Genomic DNA, 19277 nt, shown 5'->3' with positions numbered 1-19277 from the left:
AAGCAGCTTGCAACTTGCTGGTCCTCTCCTGGGTTTTATTATACCATCATTCAATTAAAACAAACTTACTAAATGAAGAGGAATGCAATGGGGAAAAAAAAGTTTTTTGTTTCCTGAGTTTATTTTATTTGGGGAAAAAAACAGGACTTCAAAATATTTAGTTTGGTTTATTTCAATGAACAGGCAGACAAGGGAATGTAACCATGGTCTCCCACACCCAGGGTAGGTGCTGCAAGACCAGGAAACTATTGGACAAAAGGGGCAAAGGGCTGGAACCATGTCTGGCCACCACGTCTGGCCCTCTTTTACTCACAAGACTGACCTCTGCTCCCTTCCTTCCAAAGCACATAGACACCAACCTGCAGCAATGGGCTCTAGCCTGTAAAAGCCAACCAGAGTGAGGGGCTCTCTCTATACTGAGAGACATGGAGTGGACTCCACAATGGCCAGCACAATGACCTGGGAGCTGATGAGAGCGCTCAGGAGGGCAGACTCAATGCTTCGCTGTCCCTCAACAGCTCTCTGGTCAGTGCTGCCTGTTGTAGATTGTATTCAATATCTCCTACCCCTCATTGGGTTTTGTACAAGGAGCCTCTGTTCCTAACCCAGGATGTGGAGTCCACTGCTGCTGCCAACTGACCAAAAGACCCCTGCCAGATGTTCAGTAAAGGCACAAGGACATCTGTTGCACAAGCCACACAACTGTGCTTCTAGCCATGCCACATGCAGAGTAGAAGGTATAATTGTGGGATCGAGCATCAGTGCTGATGCAGAGGAAGCCCGGTGTGTCCAGTAGCAAGCTCCCACAGCTGAGAGCCCTGTCAGGTGATCTAGTGCTGATCCACACCATGATGATCTGCAGCACGGTGTTCCCCCAACGCTGAGAGCCCAGATTACCTGACAGGGCTGCAAGAGTCAGGGATGCCTGGCCACACATTCAATTAATGGCATGATACGCCAGCTCTCAGCTTTCAGTCACTGTTGGACTCGAACAAAGCAACGGAGCAATTCTTGAGTTGCAAAGAACTCAGGAAGACTCCAAACAGTCAAATGTTTTGCACACTGTGGACTCCTAGTGAAAATCTCTGGGTTTATCTGGACTCACGTAGGTGTTTGCAAATCTAGCAGCACTCATATCGTGCATCCCTGCAGGAGGAGCTCCCAGCGCCCTGGGGCAGTGGCTTTTCTCAGTTTACCCACATGGAGAAATTTGTGCACCCAAATAATCCCATTTCAATGCAGGGGGCTGTAAATTGGCAGCCTGCCATGGCCGAACCACATTTGGCCCGGGCAAGTCTCTGGTCAGAGATGTCCAGAAGAGTTCCCCAGTGGCACAGAGATGTGCCATGAGGTTGCCCAAAACAGGATATCTAGGTATAATCCCAGCCCCAAATCCAGGTCCTTTTTCAGGTCCATCTACTTAGCACAGTGGCTAGCCTGCTGTCAATTGGCAGCCTGGGACGGCCAAACCACGCTTTGAGCCAGGCAAGTCTCTGGTCACAGATGTCAAGGGCAGTCCCTCAGTGGAGTCAACAGGAAGTCTGAGGTGTCCCAAAATGGATTTTGCCCCATAATCCCATTTAAACCTACCCATCATTTAGGGCTCTGTACTTGATGCAGAATATTTTTATCAATATTAATTAGTAAATGTGCATAGCTAATGACATTCTCTCTGTTTCAGATGTTAAATTCATTAATAACAAGCTTTTATTAGGTCTCAATGAGCTTTGAAAAAGGAACTGGGCACTGGGAGTAAGAAATAGGGAACTGGGAATAAGCAATCAATTTTTGATTGCTCTAGGTAGCTGGTTCCAGTGTTTGACCACCCCGTAAGTCTCATACTGCAGATCTCGTACAGTGTTGGAAAATGATGTTGGATGCCCAGTTTCAGCCAAACGTTGGCTATGTTTGCTACACCCAACCCCTGGGGCTCAGCTCCTCCGTAGAAATCCTCTTTGCAGGGACTCAATTGAAGAACCAGTGCAGCCAGTGCCACGCAGCACAGGGTGAGGCCAAGCCCAGCAGCACAGCTGGCCCCATGGCACGTGGAGCAGCAGGGCAAGCACTTCTGCAGCTGCTAGTTGGAGTTTCCCTGGGGGATCTCCCCCACCCCACAACCCCTCGCCCTGACAAGCTGCTTGCCGTGGGCTGTTGGCATCCAGGCAGGGCCCTCCTTAGGGCAGGGCTGGGCCACGTAGCCGCAGCCCCATGTGCATCACGTGCCAAGCTTTTGTCAGGGCCCTTCTTGTTTGCTCCTCGGAGGAAAAGAGTCTCAGGCTCCAGTCTCCCCTTCCACATCCCCTCAGCACAGCCTGTTATGAGAGGTTCAGATGCCAGTGCCACACTGGGACACACGGCCATTCAGTGCAGCGCCAGGGAGTGCCCCTGTGCTGGGAGACACGGGATTGAGACCCCAAGACACACATGTCATGTCCAGCGAGTCCAGCCTCTGTTAGCCGGGCTGAGAGCCGCTATCAGTCCCAGCTGAGCTGGGCTGGTTGGACATCACTTGTGGCCCCGAGGTGTCAGGCTGGGCACTAGCACATCCCTGGGGCAGGCAGAGCCCCTCCATGGGGCTGGGGTGAATGTGCACCCAGGGATATAATTCCCGTGTCAGGACATTGCAGCACCTCAGCGACGACGTCCTCCTCCTCCCCAACCAACACTGATCACACCCACCGTGCCGGGGAGCCCAGGGCAAGGCTGCTGCGCCTGAGGAGATGAGAAAGTGTTTGCAGGCTCCGGTCGGTGTGGGAGGCTGGTGCGCGGTGTGCCATGCATTTGCTGAGCTGCCTCACACAGAGGACTGTTCCCTGTGCTCATTCACCATCTGTCTGGACCAGTGCAAATGTGCTGGGAAAACATAGCAGCATAGCAGAGATTTTGCACGGGCCTGGATACCAACTGCAAGCTTTTCCGTTCCCTTCTTTTGGGTGTCCTGGGTCTTGAAGGGGGCTGGGTGGGCATTGAACCCCTGCTCCTCACATGTCACACGAGAGCAGTGACTGTGAACACGTGCTTGAGGTCAGGGGGGCAAACAAGCAGCCAGGAGCTCCCAGTGCAACGCTGGGAGGAAATGTCCCAGGGACGCTGAAGGAGGGAAAAGCAACAGAGTTAGGCAGGGATGCTGTCTTTTGTACAGTGTCAGTGTGAGTAGTACTGGGAGCCATAACCAGGTCTGGGGGTCGCATGTGGGACAAGGGGGAAGAGGAGAGAGGCGTCAATAAGAACCAAAGCAGTGACTCAAAGCTTGGTGAGAACAGCTCCTAGCAGGGTGTCAAAAATACGGCCGGTGAGCTGGATCCAGTCCCCAGAGCCATGTCCTGTGGTCTGCAGGGCTCCTGGAGGGGCCAGGGATTTGGGGTGGGACAAGATGAGGAACCGCCATTGAATTGCAGGGTGCGGAGCCGCCATGGACGTGTGCTGCAGCGCTGGGGGGTGACTGACGGCTGCGTGAATCCCTGAGGCTCCCTGAGCTGACGCCGATCTGCTCCGACCACGGGTGCCACTGCTCCCACAACTGCAGGCGGGGGTCTGGATCCAGACTGCGCGGATCCCTGCAAGCCAGATCTAGCCCTGAGTGCCGGGGGGGGGCTAAGTGGGTTTATTCCCAAGGGCCTTGTTTATTCCAGTGGAAAAGACTGGGAAGCTCCCTGTGCTGCAGCATGGATACAGAGCTGGGTCTTCCCAACCCACACCAAACAAACACAGCTCAAAACCCCAGAAACCCCACAGCCCCCATGACTGAGAGATCTTGACTCCAGTGACTTGGTACAAATATTAGCCTGGAATGGGCTCCATGGATCACGCAGGGGGAGTGGGGCAGGCAGGGGGTTGTCCCCTGCTATTCAGAGAAGCCTGTTACAAGGGCCCATTTGTACACATTGTACTTTCACCAGAAAAATATACTGCGTAGCAAAGGGCCCTGCTTATTCCAATGAAAAGACTCTGGAGAAATCTGCGTTCCAGCTGGGATTCACAGCTGGGTCCTTCCCTTCCCATTGAGTGCCTTCAGCACCACAAAGCCATTGCTCCTGAAACATACTCCCCATCCCCATCTCTCTTCTATTTCTCCCTCTGGTCTTGACAAACTCCAAGCTAGAGAACAGTTATTGGTTGTGGCAGTGGGTGTTTGTGCCCAAAAGCTTACAAAGAACATTTTTTCCAACTATATCTCCTAAGAGATATCACATCTACCAAAAGCACCTCGGCAACCTGGAGCAGAGAGAACTTTTCCCGTTACAACTTTCTTGAAACGCCTCCCTGACCACCCAGCGTTGACTTGTTGAGGAATAAAGGTGGTTTCCCTTTGAACAGTATTAGCAGTTTCTCAGGCAGCTCGACCTTGACTTTCTGAGCTAAACATGCCAGGTTTCTCCTGTGTGTTGTAGACCCTGTTCTCTACAGCAATGGATCATCTTGTCTTCTTTCTTACCTTGCATGTCATGAGCTTGTATTTCACACAGGAATTTGAGATGAACACCAACACTTATAAGAAAAGAAAACTAAAGCTTAACTTTATTATCCTACATCTCCTCTTAGTTTCTATAACATCTATGTTCAACATGACACATTACACTAAATCTATGTTCAACAGTGCACGTGGTTTATGCCTTTGCTCTCTTCACTCCCTGAATGGCTCTCGATGGATTCAAGGACAGGCTACTAACACAACAGACGCCGGGATGGTCTGATTATGTCCCGATGCCTCAGAGGAAGGCGAAAAACCCCCCGAAGTTGGTTCCATAAATGAAGGGGGAAAAAATTCCTTCCTGGCCCCAAATGGCGACCGGCCAAAGCCCTGAGGCAGGGGTCACAAAATGCCATCCACACAACAAGAGCATCCTCCACTTGGCAACCTGGGCACTACAAACTCATGGTGCCTGGTCTTTCCCCAGCCCTTTGCAGAGCTGGTCTGGAAGATATTCAAGTTCTTCACCACGAGGGTTTCTCAGGCTGCTCCTCTTGCAGAGGCTGACTTGGCTGTGGCGGACGGCTCAGACTGGATGATGACTTGTCAGTCGGTGACGTGTGTGGTGGCTTCAGCGCTGTTGCAGCTTTTCTCTGTAGCCATCGGGCTCCCGGTGAGGTTGGGGAGGTCATCTTCTCTCATGGAGGTGCTGTCAGGGTTGAGGTGGTCTGCAGGTGTTGCTACGCAGCGTAAGAAAAAGCAGCAGAAGATTAAATCCATGCATTCGGACCATGATACAAGGCTGCGATGTGAGGAAGTGGGGACTGGGAGCTTTCCCAGGACACAAAGGCCTGAACATTTGAATGAGGGGAAAAAAAATAGATGGTGCTTAGCCTCCTGCCTGGAAGAAGCTGAACATCTTTAGGCATCACTGCCCAGCCACGTTCAAGATGAGGTAGATGCTCTGAATGGACAACCCCAGCCCCAAAAAGACCATGGTTGAGAGAGCTACAAGCAAGGGAAAGCAGGTCTCCGACTGTGGGAGTGACAGCAGCCTTTAACAGGAGGCAGAGGGTCCCCCCTGTCCTGGGGTGGCTCAGCCACTTGGGACAGGTCCCGGGGCTCCTTCATGAAAGATGGCAACACCCTCCAGGCCCACCCATGCCACCCGGGGCAGAGGGCAGGTTTACCCGGGGGCAGCAGGGCACGAGGAAAGGCTCCTGCCATTGAGAGGAAAGAAAGGAAAGACCTGCGGAGGACGGATCCTAGGACAGGACTCTGTAGGGCAGAGGGGAGAATTGCCCACACGCGGCAGGGAGCAGGTTTGTGTTAGTGCCAAGAGCCTCCCCCTCCCTTCCCACTGCTCCCTGCTCCCCAGCGGCAGAGGGGACAGGACAGTACCTGCAGGAGCAAGTGTGGGCGGCTGGAGAGAGGCGATGGCGCTGGAGGAGGTGACCAGCAGGCTGTGCCCTTGCAGATCTTTAGGCAGCTCCTTCAGGTAGGTGATAATGAAGACCTTATTCAGGACCCTGATGGGGATTTCTTTCTCCTGCAGAGGTACAAGAGCTGGTCATAGCCTGTCCTACACCCAGAAAGGACAGGGGATGTGGGGAGGGGTCATGGGGCAGGGATTGGACTGAAACCAAGGGGTCTTGGCAACAGCTCAGGGAAATGGGGGGCAGGTTCCTTGAGCAACATTTTTCTGAGAATAGCGGTAAAGACAGAGGGTGGCAGCTCAGGGCTCTGGGCAATGGGGCAGATCAGCAGCGCCAAGTGCCTGAATCCTCCGTTCTCCCTAGAGCAAGCACAGGATCGTGGGCAGGAGAAGAAATGGAGCCATGCGGGGACCTGTGCACCTCCTAAAGACTCCTGACTGCAGACTGGGAATGGGAAGCTTGTCCTGAGGGAACACGCTGTGTATCTTTGGGCCTGGCAAGAGACCTTGACCCTCAGGGGCATGACATGTGCAAAGGACAGGCTGGTGCCATCCTGCCTAGGCAGATTAATTCATTCCTTTCTCCAAGGCACTTGGCAGGCCTCCCGTTCTCCTCAAGGCCAGTTTGCTCAGAAGGCAAGGGAGATTTGCACCTTACAGACAGGGGCAGGTCACTAATTGAGTTAGTCTGCGAAGTACAAATGGATCCCACCGTGAGCTAGAGTTCAGACTCCAGTGTGTAGTGACCTCTCTCTGCTCCACGTTGTCCCCACACAACAGGTCGTGATGGGACGACAGCAACTTTACGTGGAACAGAGCCAAGGGGCTGTGAGCTCACTCTCCTCCCTCCCCGCACTCCCCAACGTGGCTGCTGACCTTGTGCCCCATCAAGCGGCCGGCTTCCCCCAAGATTGCATACAGGAAAACCAGCCCAGCTTGGCTGATGTGCATCGGTCCATTGCGAACTGCATGAAGGGCCCTCTGCAGGAAAGCTCTCCTTTGCTCCTCCAGCAAGATCTTTCTCAGCCCCTGAAACAGGAGAACACAAGGCTGGCTACAACCCACACACAGGCTCTATCTCTGGGGCTGGCACCACATTGCCCTGGACACTTGCAAGGCTGTAACCCACCGCAGGAAGACCCCTGCCAGCTGGAGACAAGCACCAAGCCTTTCTCCGAACCCCTTCATCACACACACCATCCTCACCTCTCCCACTCTCGCCAGGTCCCTGTACTTCTGGACCTCGCTCTGATCGTTCTGGCGCTTGCACCGCAGCTCCTCTGCCCCTCGCATGTCTTGGCCTAGGACAAGTGGAGACACATGGCTCTGAGCTGCCATCCTAGCTTTGGTGCTCAATGTCCACCCAGTGGGGCTCTGGCTGCCCTTCTGGCACCATGAAGGGCAGGGCCCCAGCAGGAAGGTCATTGTTCTGCAGGAGTCAATGGACACCACGTGTCCTGGGACCAGTCTGGGCTGGGGGCCTGGGGATGGGCTCCCTGGTTCCCGCATGAGACACCCAGGATGGGTGCATTAGCACAGGCTGCAGTACCACAGCTCGGCGCTGAGGTGAAGAGGCCCAAATCATTAACGCCGACACCCTGAGTTGTTCCCAGGTTGGGAATGGACAGATGGAGACAAAGCGTCTGGCCCAGCACCTGGGACCAGGCTTTTGGAGGGAAACTGCTGGCATCGGAGCCTTGTACTCCAGCTGGGTCTCCTTACCCCTCTGATGAAGGAGGATTTGAGCGAGCAAATACATGCACGCCCTGGCCTTGCAGCTGATGGTCTCCTCCGGGTTGTTGATGGACAGACCCAGGCGGGCTGCCATGTCCCCCACCTCCAGTATGTCAGGGGAGCCCTAAGCAGGGGGAGAGGATCAGGCAGTTCATGCATGTCCCACCTTCCTTCCCCAATACATCCCCAGGCACAGTTCTCTCTCTCCACCTCTCCGCATTACCCAGCACGAGGGCAGGAAGGCAGAGACCACAGTGCCAGAGCATGACAGCCCTCTCTTCCCATGGGAACCTGCAGCCCAGGGACTTGCTCGGGGCCCCAGGATCACTCCCCGTGCCTCATGCTCCAGGGCTAGTAGGCCCCATGTCCAGGGCTGACCATGCCCAGAGCAGGCCATGGAAAAGAGACCCGTAAAGAGTCAGGGGCACCACTGAGGCAGAAGCAAAGCCTTGGAGTGAAGCTCCTTGTCCAGCTTTGACCCCACTCTCCCAGGAGGGCCCTGGCAAAGGCAGGGGACCAGGACACTGGGGAAGGAAGGGGCTCACTGACCTCAAATTGTGGGAGGAGCTGCACAGCAAAGGCAATGGCGCCGGTCATGATCTTCATGCCCAGTGCACGGTGCTGGGCATCCGGCGCCTCAGTCCACGATGTAAAGTGCTGTGGGAGGAAGATGTTAAGATGAGGGCACATGCCCTGCTGAACCCAGCAGCCTTGGGGTCCTCCTCCTCAGGAGCCAGGTTTCAAGCTCGGGCTTGACCATCTTCCTTATGCTTTGAGAGAGGCTTGCTGCAGTGCACAGGGCAGGAGCTGTCCCGGCCCGAGCCCAGCCCCTCTGCACGGTGCTCACCTCCCAGATGGAGTAGAGCTTGCCCAGGCTGGGGGCGCTGGACAAGACGCAGCACAGCAGGCCCTCCAGGTACTCCTCGTACAGTCGCTGCACGACCTGAAAGGGGAGGCAGACCCGAGGGTCAGTGCCACGTTGCCTGGGGCCACTCCTGCCAGGGGGTGGCTTGTGGGACCTGGCAGTGGCAGGGGCACCTACCTGGTTTCTATGGGTTTCACGCCCTATGGCCAGGAAGCTCTTCTCCACGGCGGCCCGCAGGAGGCGCGACTCCAGCGCTGGCTCCAGGCTGAGCTTCGGGTCGCTGTGAGGAGAGAGGAGCCTGCGTCAGATTGAGCTATGTGGGGCGGCGGTGGCACTGGGGTGGGCAGGAAACAGCCTGGAAAGCTGGGCCTGAGCAGTGGGGATCCCCCTGGCCCACAGCAAAGTCAGGAGAGTCAGGCAGAGGTCCCTGTACCTGAGGCAGCGGATGGCATCTATGCTGTACGCCAGGATGTGTTTTCGGTCGCCCTCCACTGAGATGGTCTCCATCAGGTCCTGTGAGCCCCAAAGGGGACGGGGAGGTAAGGATCAGCCACATCCCCCACGGGAGACCACCGAGTGCTGCAGGCGCAGGCAGCAGGATCCCAACCAGCCCCCTCCCACCCACCCAGCTGGGCTGGCCCTCTGCCTCCCACGGCCTTGCAAGCATGGCACTCAAACCTCTCCTGATCCCACCCTCCCCTGCCCTCCAGATGCAGGATTGCCCAACGCTCAACATCCAGGTCAGGAATCGACCACTATCTCCCTCATCTAGTACCCCCATGTCATGCCCAGGAAAAGGCGCGCCTGCCATTCTCTCTCTCATCCCGCTCCACCTCTCCCCTCCTTCCTGGTCTCATGAGACAACATTTCCTCTCCTTCCCTCTCCCCACACCATCCCGTGCTACTCACCACGATCCTCTCCAGCACGGCCGCTTTCAGGTCCTCCAGCTCCACAGCCACCTCTCTGCTCTGGTCCGCGGCGATGGTCAGGCTGATGATGGCCAGCAGGAAGCGCTGCCTGTCCTTCCCGTCCAGCATCTACCAGGAGCGAGACCAGGGCTAAAGCAGGCTCTTAGCCAGGAGCCTCCTGCTCCTCCGCAAGCCCCCTGTGGGACTCAGGCCTCCTCTGCCCCCACGGAGCTGAGATGCATCTCCTCGGGGCAGGTGTTGTAAAGAGCAGGGCAGTGTCCGTGGAGGGAGGGACCCAGCTGGGCTTCACAAACACCCACCTCGAGCAGCACCCCGGGGCTCCCTTGCGGGCTCTGGGTCCCAGGGGGTGACCTCCTGCCATGGGCCGCATGGGGGAATGGAAGACTGACTGGGTGCTGGCTCCGCTGGGGCAGTTTCATACCTCCCCGGGGTCCTGCAGGTGTTTCTTCACAAGGAGGAGGGCAGCTTCTTCCGGGGACCTTCCATCTTCCTCCTCCTCCTCCTCTTCCTCCTCCTCTTCCTCCAGCTCCTCGCCAGCTGGGCTGGGAATCACTGCACATGGAGGAAAGGGGAGAGGTCACTCGTGTGCCCCTGAGGGGAAGGGAAGTGGGTGTCGGGGGAAGAGATGGTGTCGTGCTCCCACCACCAGCACTAGGGTCCCTGTCTGCCCCAGGACGTGCCAGGGAGGTGTGCGGCTCAGCCCCCTCACCTTGGCCAGGATCCCCCTGCCCGGCCCCATGGAGGGTCCAAGTGGCCTCGCTTAGTGAAAGGTGCTGAGACCTCTGGCCCCAGCGGCTCCCCTCACCTGTGCAGGTGGCACCGGGGGCCGGGCTGGTCCCAGACTCCAGGGAGCTACTGGAGTCCTCCGAGGAGGAGCTGCTGGTCGAACTGGTGGTGTTGGACTCCTCCGAGCTATCGCTGTCCTCCGAGGAGGAGCTGCTGCTCGTGCTCGTGCTGGTGCTTTGGGCCTCTTGGGACTTTTCAGAGTCCGAGGAGGAGGAGGAGGAGGAGCTGGTGCTGGGGCTGGTGCTCCCGGACTCCTGGGACGTGTGCCAGTCATCCCAGGAGGAGCTGCGGCTCGGGCAGGGGCTGCTGTGGGCCTGGCTCAGCTCCTGCCCCAGGGCAGCTGGGCCCTCGTCCCCGGCTTGGCACGGGGCTGCCTCCTGCTGCGGGGCTGCAGGGCCGGGCTCCAGGCTGCCCCATGACCCAGGAGGGGAGCTGCACGGCTCTTCGGGTGCCGGGAGCTGTGATGGCGCTGGCTCCCGCCTGCCCAGGCGCACCCATGGCCACCTCCATCTGGACTTGGAGGTGGCTGATTTCTTTCCCTCCTTTCCCCTGCCGCTGGGAGCTGCCAGTTTACTTCGGCAGCAGATGGGGCACAGCCACCTCCTGGCCCTGATGGGCCCCTCCTCATCACGGCAGGTGGGGCCCCGCTCCTCCTGCCCAGGCTCCCTGCTGCTCTCCTCTCCCATGGAGAGCACCTTGGCCGACCTCCTCCTGAGCACCTGCCGCAGCCTGTCCATCCTGGCACCCAACAGGGGCAATTATCACTGGGGTTCAAAGCATCCCCTTCACACGTATCCACCCCCTCCTCTGCTCATCCAAGACACAGGCAGGTGAACCCTGGGTTACAGCCATATCCACAGCCTCCCTGGCACTAGGGTTGGCAGGTGGGGAGAGCCCTTGTCTTAGGGTCCAAGACCTGCAGCTGGTTTGGACACACAGCTCCCTGCTCCTCTACTCCCCTCTCACCCCACGTGACTGGCCATGGGCTGAGTGCCCATGCATTTGGGAATGCCAAGGAGAGGAGGACAGGGGCCATTTGCCTGGGACCTGCAGGAGCCAGCAGCGCCACGGCTTGGGGCTCCCTGCACGCTCAGTCTGGGCAGCACTGGCTGGGCTGGGAGGGGTGGGGAGCTTCAGCACCTGGGGATGTCTCCAACCCGCTGGAAGTGGTGTGAGGGAGCACCAGGGGCTGAGTGCCCACATTGCAGGGGGTGGATTTTCTGCCCGTTTCTACAGTTCCTGCACAGAGACGGGAAGCCCCCACGGCGCTGCAGGCCCCTCACCTGCCCTGGGGGATGGAGCGCTGCTGGGCGGGTGCTCACAGGCCCTGGTGACGCCGCACTCCTCCCTCCGGCTCTGGACTAAGGTCTCCTGCCTCTCCTCCGATGGATGTCCCTCGCCGCCTCAAGCTGCAGTCGCTGCCGTCGATGGGGGGACGCCTACCCCTGAAAGGGACTATGTCATCCTGTTGGAAGCCATCCTTGTGCACAGCCTCTTCCCCCAAAACAAAACTACACCTCTCCTCCCCCCCGCCTAGTCCCGTCTCTGTTTGCCCATGACAGGACCCCTCTTCTTCCCTGATCTTCTCTTCCTGGCCCTTTCCTGCCACCCAACAGAAAGTCCTGCCACCCTGCGCTGGCCTTGTTCCACATCACAGGCGCTACTGGCTTGTGCCTGCAGCTTTACTCCATGCGTTTTGGTGCCCAGGAAAGACCAAGTGTCCTGCTCTGTGCCATCAAGACTGGTGGCTCTAAGTGGATTGTAACCGGGGTCCAGTCCACACTGGCTGTGCACCGCGCTCCAGCCATCCTGGCGGGGAGGGGAGCCCTGTCCCAGGTAGCTTTGGGAAGAGGTATGACACCGGTGTGAGAAATGATGTTCTGGATTGGAGATAAAACATGCAGAGTTCAAGGAGAAACATTTCTCATCATGGCCTCAGCAGGGGGTGGCATCCAGAGCATGCCCAGCTCCTGCACCCTACACACATGACTGCAGGGAGCGTTACTCAGCCCCTTACGCCAAGGGCAGGGTCCTGTCGGCTCCGTCTTGATGCTTCACAGTTTCTCTGGACGCGGGCCACAGGCCTGAAAGCACAAGAGCCCCTCGCTCCCCTCCCAGCTCGACCCCTGCCGGCGTCTCCGGCAGCGTTGCCCAAGGACCGATCCTGACCTGCTCACTCCGGGCTGAGAGATCGCAGAGCGAAATCCTCCATGAAACCGGTTCTGCTGTCGCTCTCCAAACGGCGCCTGATGATTACTAACAGAAACAAGACGGGACATAAAAATCACATGAACATGGAGGAAATACTTACTCTTCCCCCTGGACTGTGATTTCAAGGAATAAATTAATCGGTATGGGTTTGTTCTTCAATTCTCCCCTTCATTAAAAAGGAGGAGAAACCCCATCTCCAGGTGTCTGGGCTGGGGCAGCTCGGCCGGGCTCGGCTCCGTTTCCTCCCTCCGGGCTTTACACAGGCACAAACCACCCCCGAGGGAAAGGCGCAGACCTGGTGCCCGCTCTTGGCTGAACACAACCTGCAGGATGGGGTCCCACTGCCCTTCCCGGTCCCATCGCTGGTGGGGCTGGTGCAAATCCCACCCCGTCGGGCCGCATCCCCCTGGGACACCTCGTCCAGGAGCAGGAGGGCGCCGGCCCCGCGGCTCTTTCACGTCTGACTCTGACAACCCCTGGGGCAAGAGGCCTCCTCTCGACACCCGCGTTGCCTCAGGCGGGGGCACAAGAGGGGCAGCGCTCTCCGCAGCCGACTTACCCGTCTGTGCAGACCCCGGGCGCCCGGCAGCACCGCTCCAGCCTCCGCCGGCAACTGCCTGGAATCCCGCGGCGCCGCGATGATACGAACGCTGCCGCGGCAACGCCCGGGGACCAGCTCCATCGCCCCCCACCCCGCACCCAGCGCCGCAGCCCCCCGCGGCACCGCCATGTCCCCCAGGGCCACTGTCCACGTGCCTGGGGATGGGTGTCGCTCAGGACAGACCAGGTGCTCCCCCAAATTGAGGGCAGGGGGAGGAAATGCCCAGTTTCCCACTTTACCATAACTACTTTGTTTTTCACCGGTGCCAACACGAGAAACAGGCTTGCCGTGCGCACTGCATGGAGCAGTGTGCATGGCACCGGGGCCCTTCTCACAGCTATACCCCTGCTGGGCTCCCTGGGCTTGCTCTGTGCTCCCTTCTTTGCACAGACACCGGGGACCAGGCACAGGGCCATGCACCAACCCTGCCCCCAAAGCCTTGCTCAGCCTGCTTCAGCAACCCCAGGAAGCAGCGCCTGAGACACCTCCTGACAGGACCTGTCCTGGGAAACCCACAGGTGGCATGGGAGACACCAGCCGATACATCCCCAGGTGCCAAAATAGCCCTGCCGCAAAAGGCCCCTGCCACTCAAAATGCCAACCCCAATGCTGGCAGCTCTCCCAGTCCATGCCCCACTGGGGTGCTCTAGGGTCCAGCTTGTGCATGTGGGCTGCCCTCTCCCACTGTGCCCTAAATACATCTCCGGGAGACCAACCAACTCCAAGCAGGAAGACACCTCTATCCCTTTCCTGCTCCTAACCCTGGTCCCAAACCTGACCCTAACCCGCGCTCAGCTGCTCCTGCAGGAGACCCCGCACAGCCTGGCTCCAGTGACTGGCCTAGAAGTCCCAAAACCCCGTCACTGGTCCTGCTGCAAATTGCCTTGCTGCCAAAACACCTCCCGGACCCAACTCCAGGTGGGGCCCTCAGGCTCCATCCAGCTTCTTAGCAGCGTAGAGGAGGCGACCCACTGCAATACAGCACTAACAGGGAGTCCTACTCATCCCGAGCAGACAGACAGCTCCACATTTGCCTGTTCTCAGTCCCTAGCCAAAACCCAGCCCCTGCCCCTGCCCCTGCCCCAGTTCAGGCTGCTCCAGCAGCCTCCGGCAGGAGCCCCTGAGCAAGCTGACTACAGCCGAGCCCTAGCATGGGAAACCTGAGCTTGACCCTGGGGTAAGTCAGCCTGGGCCTGGAGAGGGAAGAAGGTATGGGCACGGGAGCTAATACAAAGCACCTCTTTAGGATGGTCAGCACTCCTGGGTAAGGATTGTTATGAGACTGCTACGTTTCCCTCTCCAGCAGCATCTCCACAGCCTGCCTCGCCATGCCTCAGCCTCGCTGGTGGCCTCTGTGGTCCAGCAAGTGCACGGCACATCTCTGCAAGCCTGGCCATTGCTGCACCCTCCTGACCAGTTCAGCACAGCAGTTTGAATGATATGCCGTCCAGGCCTGCCGGTCATCTGCACCCACCGCTCTCCTCTTCCTGGTCTTTCTTATTGGCTGCAGCCTGGCCCCTTGCTCAGCTCCCATCTCATGCAATGCACCAGCAGCAGTAGGAACCTTGTCCCTGACAGCTCTTGACCCTAGAAAGCAAATAAAGAAACAAGGCATCTGCTAAACTTGTCCAACTTGATGGTAAGCTCTGTACTCGCCGTCTCCTTTTACATTCGGTCTCCGAATCCTCTTTGCATTTGGTTCAGGCTCCCAAATCTGTCCTGAGGCTCTGGCCCTGGGATCCCTTTCTCTTTATGGCTGCCAAGCTCCCCTTAGTGGTACCAATGAGAAGAAATCCTGGCCAGATCCTGGCTCCACCCATGACAGGGGCACAGTCCCTTGTTCATGTGAAGGCAGAGGGGACGGGAACAGACTTCTTCTATTTGGGGTCAGACCCAGGAGACCACCATCACATTCCCAGCTCTTCAGAGGCCACTGCCCATGCACCTGGGGATGGGTGTCCCTCAGGGCAGCCCGGGCACTCCCCAAATCAAGGGCAAGGGGAGGAAATGCCCAGTGCAGTCGCCCACTTTGCCACAGCCATTTTTTTCCACTGGTGCCAACACGAGAAACAGGCACGGTGTGCGCTGTGTGGAGCTGTGCACATGGCACTGGGGCTCTTCTCACAGCTGCCCCCCTGCCGGGCTCACTGGGCTTGCTCTGCGCTCCCTTGTGCGAACAGATGCAGGGGACCAGGCACAGGGCTGTGCACCAGCCCTGCCCCCAAAGCCTCACTCGGGCTGCTCCAGCAACCCCAGAAGGCAAAGCCCAGGGCAAAAGGTCCATGCCACTCAAAATGCCAACCCCAATGCTGGCAGCTCTCCCAGCCCATGCCCAGCTGGGTGCCCTGGGGTCCAGCTTGCTTCCTGCTTCCAGTGCTGGCCTCTCTCTGTGGGGGAGGGGGCTCTGGCTGCCACTGAAGGAGATGAGGTTGCTTTTGCCTTGCCTCTGCTCAGGAGACCGGAGCTGAGCCTCCTTCAGCGGCTGCTGCGGCTGCTTCCTTAACTGTGTTTGATGTGTTGTGGGTTCTGCTACAGCACTGTGGACCCTGCTGTGTTGAACTAAGAGTCATTTATTATTATCGCTCTCTGAAATCATATCCAGGGTGGATCTTAACATTTGCATCCGTATATGTATGCAGATCTGAGACCTGCTCTGCCTCAACTCAGTCCAGTCCTCTGGAGGGAAATGCCTCTGGCTCCTCATGGCAGAGAACAGGGAGTCCCAGTGCTGCAAAAGTGCCACAAGCAACTGAGCCCTGCAGTGCTGAGCATGAGGCTTTAGCCTTCAAGGGACAGCGCAAGGAAAACACAACCAGACACAACCGTGTTGGCAGTCTGGTTTTGAACCTTTGACCCCCACTCTGGGGCCTGGTTTCATTATAATTTGTCCCAAGTAATTAGTAACATGTCACTCTGCCACCAGTAGTAATAGGGCCTTATAGTTTCCTCCATGGGCCTGGGCTTATGACATCCCCTGGTGTTCACAGCCCAGGGTTGTGCTCTGGCAGGTGCTGCTGGGGCTGTGCTGGGAGACGCCTGCACTGCAGCCCCCGATGCCCAGCCCTGGGGGCACTTTCTGCAGTGCTGGGACCAGCGCCCCGGGCAGCCCGGCACCAGCTCCTGAGCCAGAGACTCCAAGTCATGGGGAGAGACCTGGGGGCTGGCAGCCCAGGGGCTCTGCACACGCGGCCCCTCCACACCCATCGCTGGTCCCCGCACGGCTGCGCATCCCAGAGCTGCTGCCCTCACTGATATACAGGGCACGGGCAGATCCAAGGCGGCGCACTTGCTCTGCTTTGGTTCCTGTTCCACCCAAACTTTCAAACCAGCTGCCTGGGAGAGGCAGCATCATTTCTACTTGGAGGGTGCATCTATACAAGGTGCTTATTGTGCATTGGCCTATTAAAACTGCACAGTAGCACGATGGTTAAAAACCGTACTAATAACCTACTGTGCAGCATTACTAGGCTCATGCGCAGGAAGCATCACAAAAATAACCGTGCTCCAGTGCGACTGCACAGTAACGCTAGCTCCTGTGCCTTTAGTTAGTATTTTAGAAACAAGTACTAACCTAAATGCCCAGTATGTAACATGCACTGATGAATATGTAGATCTGCCCAGAGAGACTCAACCTATCTCATGGCCTGTAATCAGCTTCCTAATTCTTGTTAATCTTCCTCCCCTCCACAAGTGTCAATGACCCTCTCTCCTTTTTAATGGTCCTGAAGATCCACTTTTCCAACTATCCTTTCTTCTGCAATGTCACTGCCTGATAGCCACTCTCTTCTGTTTCACAGCCCTGCAGACTGTGTTTAGCATTAGCTAAAAACTTCAACTCAGGTGTGGACATCTTATTTTAACTTGGGTGTAGAAATGACTGACCGTGAAGTATTGGAGGCCCTGTCAAAATCCTCAAGAAAGCTAGATTTTGTTTCATGAATCTGAATAAATGATGTACATTTAAATTTAATGATAGCAGGGCTTTTGATGCAATGACCTTTGACAATTTAACCTGGTTTGTTGTGTTTTTTAAACCTGATCTATATTCTAGCATAGGGGTTGTCAACTGGGTGCATGCATACCCCTCAGGGGTACTTGGAAAGGGGCTAGGGTGTATGCACAGGAGGGTGGGGACAGAGCAGTGTATTCTCATAATCCTTGACATCGAAGGGGTTAAATTATAAAATGTATGCTGATAGGGTACGTAGCAGCTGGTCAATCTGGAAGCGGGTGCGCAATAAGAAAAAGTTTAGGAACCTCTGTCCTAACAGGAACACATCACGTGCGGCCTTCTAGTTTCCTCAGTGGGCCTGGGCCTGTGAAGTCCCCTGGTGTTCACAGTCCAGGGTTGTGCTCAGGCAGGTGCTGCTGGGGCTATGCCGGGAGACGCCTGCACTGCAGCCCCCGGTGCCCAGCCCAGGGCATCTGGACCTTTCTGCACTGGCTGGATCCAGCTCTCCAGGGCAGCCCGGCGCCGGCTCCTGAGCCGGAGAATCCTAAATTGGGGAACCTCTGCCCTACCGTATTAGAGAAGCTTCTTGTTTTGCTTTAGCTGGAGGAAAATGCGTGTTGTGTACCGTGTGATGACGTGCCACACTGTCTGCATCGCTCTCTTCAAAATCCTAGATCCACTCGTGCACTCAGGATCTTGTTCCCAGTAGCCCTGGCAGGAGCTGACCTAGGTCCTAGGAAGTGGACATCCCCGGGAATGGGCAAGGGCGGAGATGTCCCAGCCTGGGGTGAAGGAGATGGGAAGGGAGAGCCTGGCTGGACGGGGCAGCAGGAGCAGGCATTGGGGAGGGAAGTGGCCAGCTCCAGCCTGGCCCAGGCCCCTGCTCTGTAGCCAGCCTGGGAGAAGCACTGTCCTGTGAGCAGCAGAGAGGAAAAGCCAGTCCCTGCCCCTGCCTGGTGTCTGCACTGCTGAAGGAAAGGGTTTTCAGCAGGGACAATTTTGGGAAGACTGAAAATACTAAGACACCCATATTCTTGCCATACGGCCCTGGCTCGAGTAAAGCTGGAAAGGCAAATGGGGGACATCTAAAGAAGGCAGATTTTGACTTAGATAATGCACCCTGCAGCAGGAGGACAGCAGGCAGCACTGCAGTGAGACGGGCTGTCTGGGCAAGGGGCCCCGGCTTTGCCAGGAGCGCAACCACCGCAGTGCCGCCTGCCCCCAGGCCAGCGTGCTCCGCTCATCGTGGGAGATGTGCTGAACAGCAGAGGGGCTGCGTGGCATCACGGGGCAGGGCCCAAAGTGTGTAGGGAAGGTTGTGACCAAGGATTGTCGCAGGAAGGGAAGAAATCTGGTCAAATCAGGGCATGCCCTTGACTGAAGCCCCTTCCATTCCTTCCCGCCCCCACTCCCCTCCCCTTGCATTTCTCTCCCAGGCCAGCTGCAGAATAACTTCCCACTTCACTGCAGATTCTCCCTCAGGCCAGGAGACACCCTCCCCTATATTACTCCTTTCCAGTTACCCCTTTTCCCAGGATCAGTGAGGTTTTCACCATTCTTTCCAGGCCATTCCCTGATGGTTGGGATGAATGCCAAGTGGCTTTCAAAAGGTCCCGTGTGAAATGTGTCTTTCAGTGGAGTCTCGTGCCTTGCTTCACTCAGACAGAGAATTTAGGGCAGGCGTTTGCTTGTGGGTGGGAGGTGACATCTGTCTTTTCAAGGGTGTCGCTTCACATCCAAATTGAAAAGCTGCAGGGAAATCCTGGCCATCTTCAATACGAGCAGGCCGTCTGACCCCAGACCTCGTGATGGGAACATGTGGAATAAAGGAAACCAGAGGCCTTTTGTGTCGGGAATGGAGAGATCCTGGCTAAAGCTAAGTGCGCTGCTTCCACTGAGACACTGCTGGCTTGAAAAACCAGGATTATCTCAGCACATAAAATGACTTTAAAAAATGGGGCTCTTGTCCCAGTTTAAAAGTCTGTCTCAGGAAAGCCATAGAGTCGCACCGTCTCATTAGAGGTGACCGCAGTGAGTGAGGCCGTGGCTGCTCCCTAGGACACGTTACTGACAATAAATGGTGCCACCCTGGCCCCTGCTGCCAAATTCCCAAACCCAGAGCCCTACACAGCAGGCTGGGATCAGATTCATAGATTCATAGATGTTAGGGTCGGAAGGGACCTCAAAAGATCATCGAGTCCGACCCCCTGCATAGGCAGGAAAGAGCGCTGGGTCTAGATGACCCCAGCTAGATACTCATCTAACCTCCACTTGAAGACCCCCAGGGGAGGGGAGAGCACCACCTCCCTTGGGAGCCCGTTCCAGACCCTGGCCACTCGAACTGTGAAGAAG

General features: G+C 57.0%; 1 protein-coding gene across 1 annotated transcript; it reads right to left on the bottom strand.

Annotated features, from left to right (window-relative positions):
• Positions 1-4489: 4489 nt before the first annotated feature.
• LOC132243745 (uncharacterized) lies at positions 4490-13530 on the bottom strand. The gene is made up of 13 exons (XM_059714135.1): positions 11445-13530; positions 10181-10899; positions 9797-9927; positions 9355-9483; positions 8879-8958; positions 8623-8725; positions 8428-8523; positions 8130-8237; positions 7569-7704; positions 7053-7147; positions 6723-6875; positions 5813-5960; positions 4490-5151 (listed from the first exon to the last, which is right to left on the bottom strand). Exons 2-13 carry the CDS (start codon positions 10896-10898, stop codon positions 5018-5020), a joined length of 2031 nt encoding a protein of 676 aa, XP_059570118.1. The 5' UTR covers position 10899; positions 11445-13530; the 3' UTR covers positions 4490-5017.
• Positions 13531-19277: the final 5747 nt, after the last annotated feature.

The sequence above is a fragment of the Alligator mississippiensis genome, chromosome 11, assembly GCF_030867095.1.
Source record: "Alligator mississippiensis isolate rAllMis1 chromosome 11, rAllMis1, whole genome shotgun sequence".
NCBI classification, from domain to species: Eukaryota; Metazoa; Chordata; order Crocodylia; family Alligatoridae; genus Alligator; species Alligator mississippiensis.
Note: the sequence above shows the minus strand (reverse complement) of the source record. Positions and strands in the feature narration are given on the sequence as shown.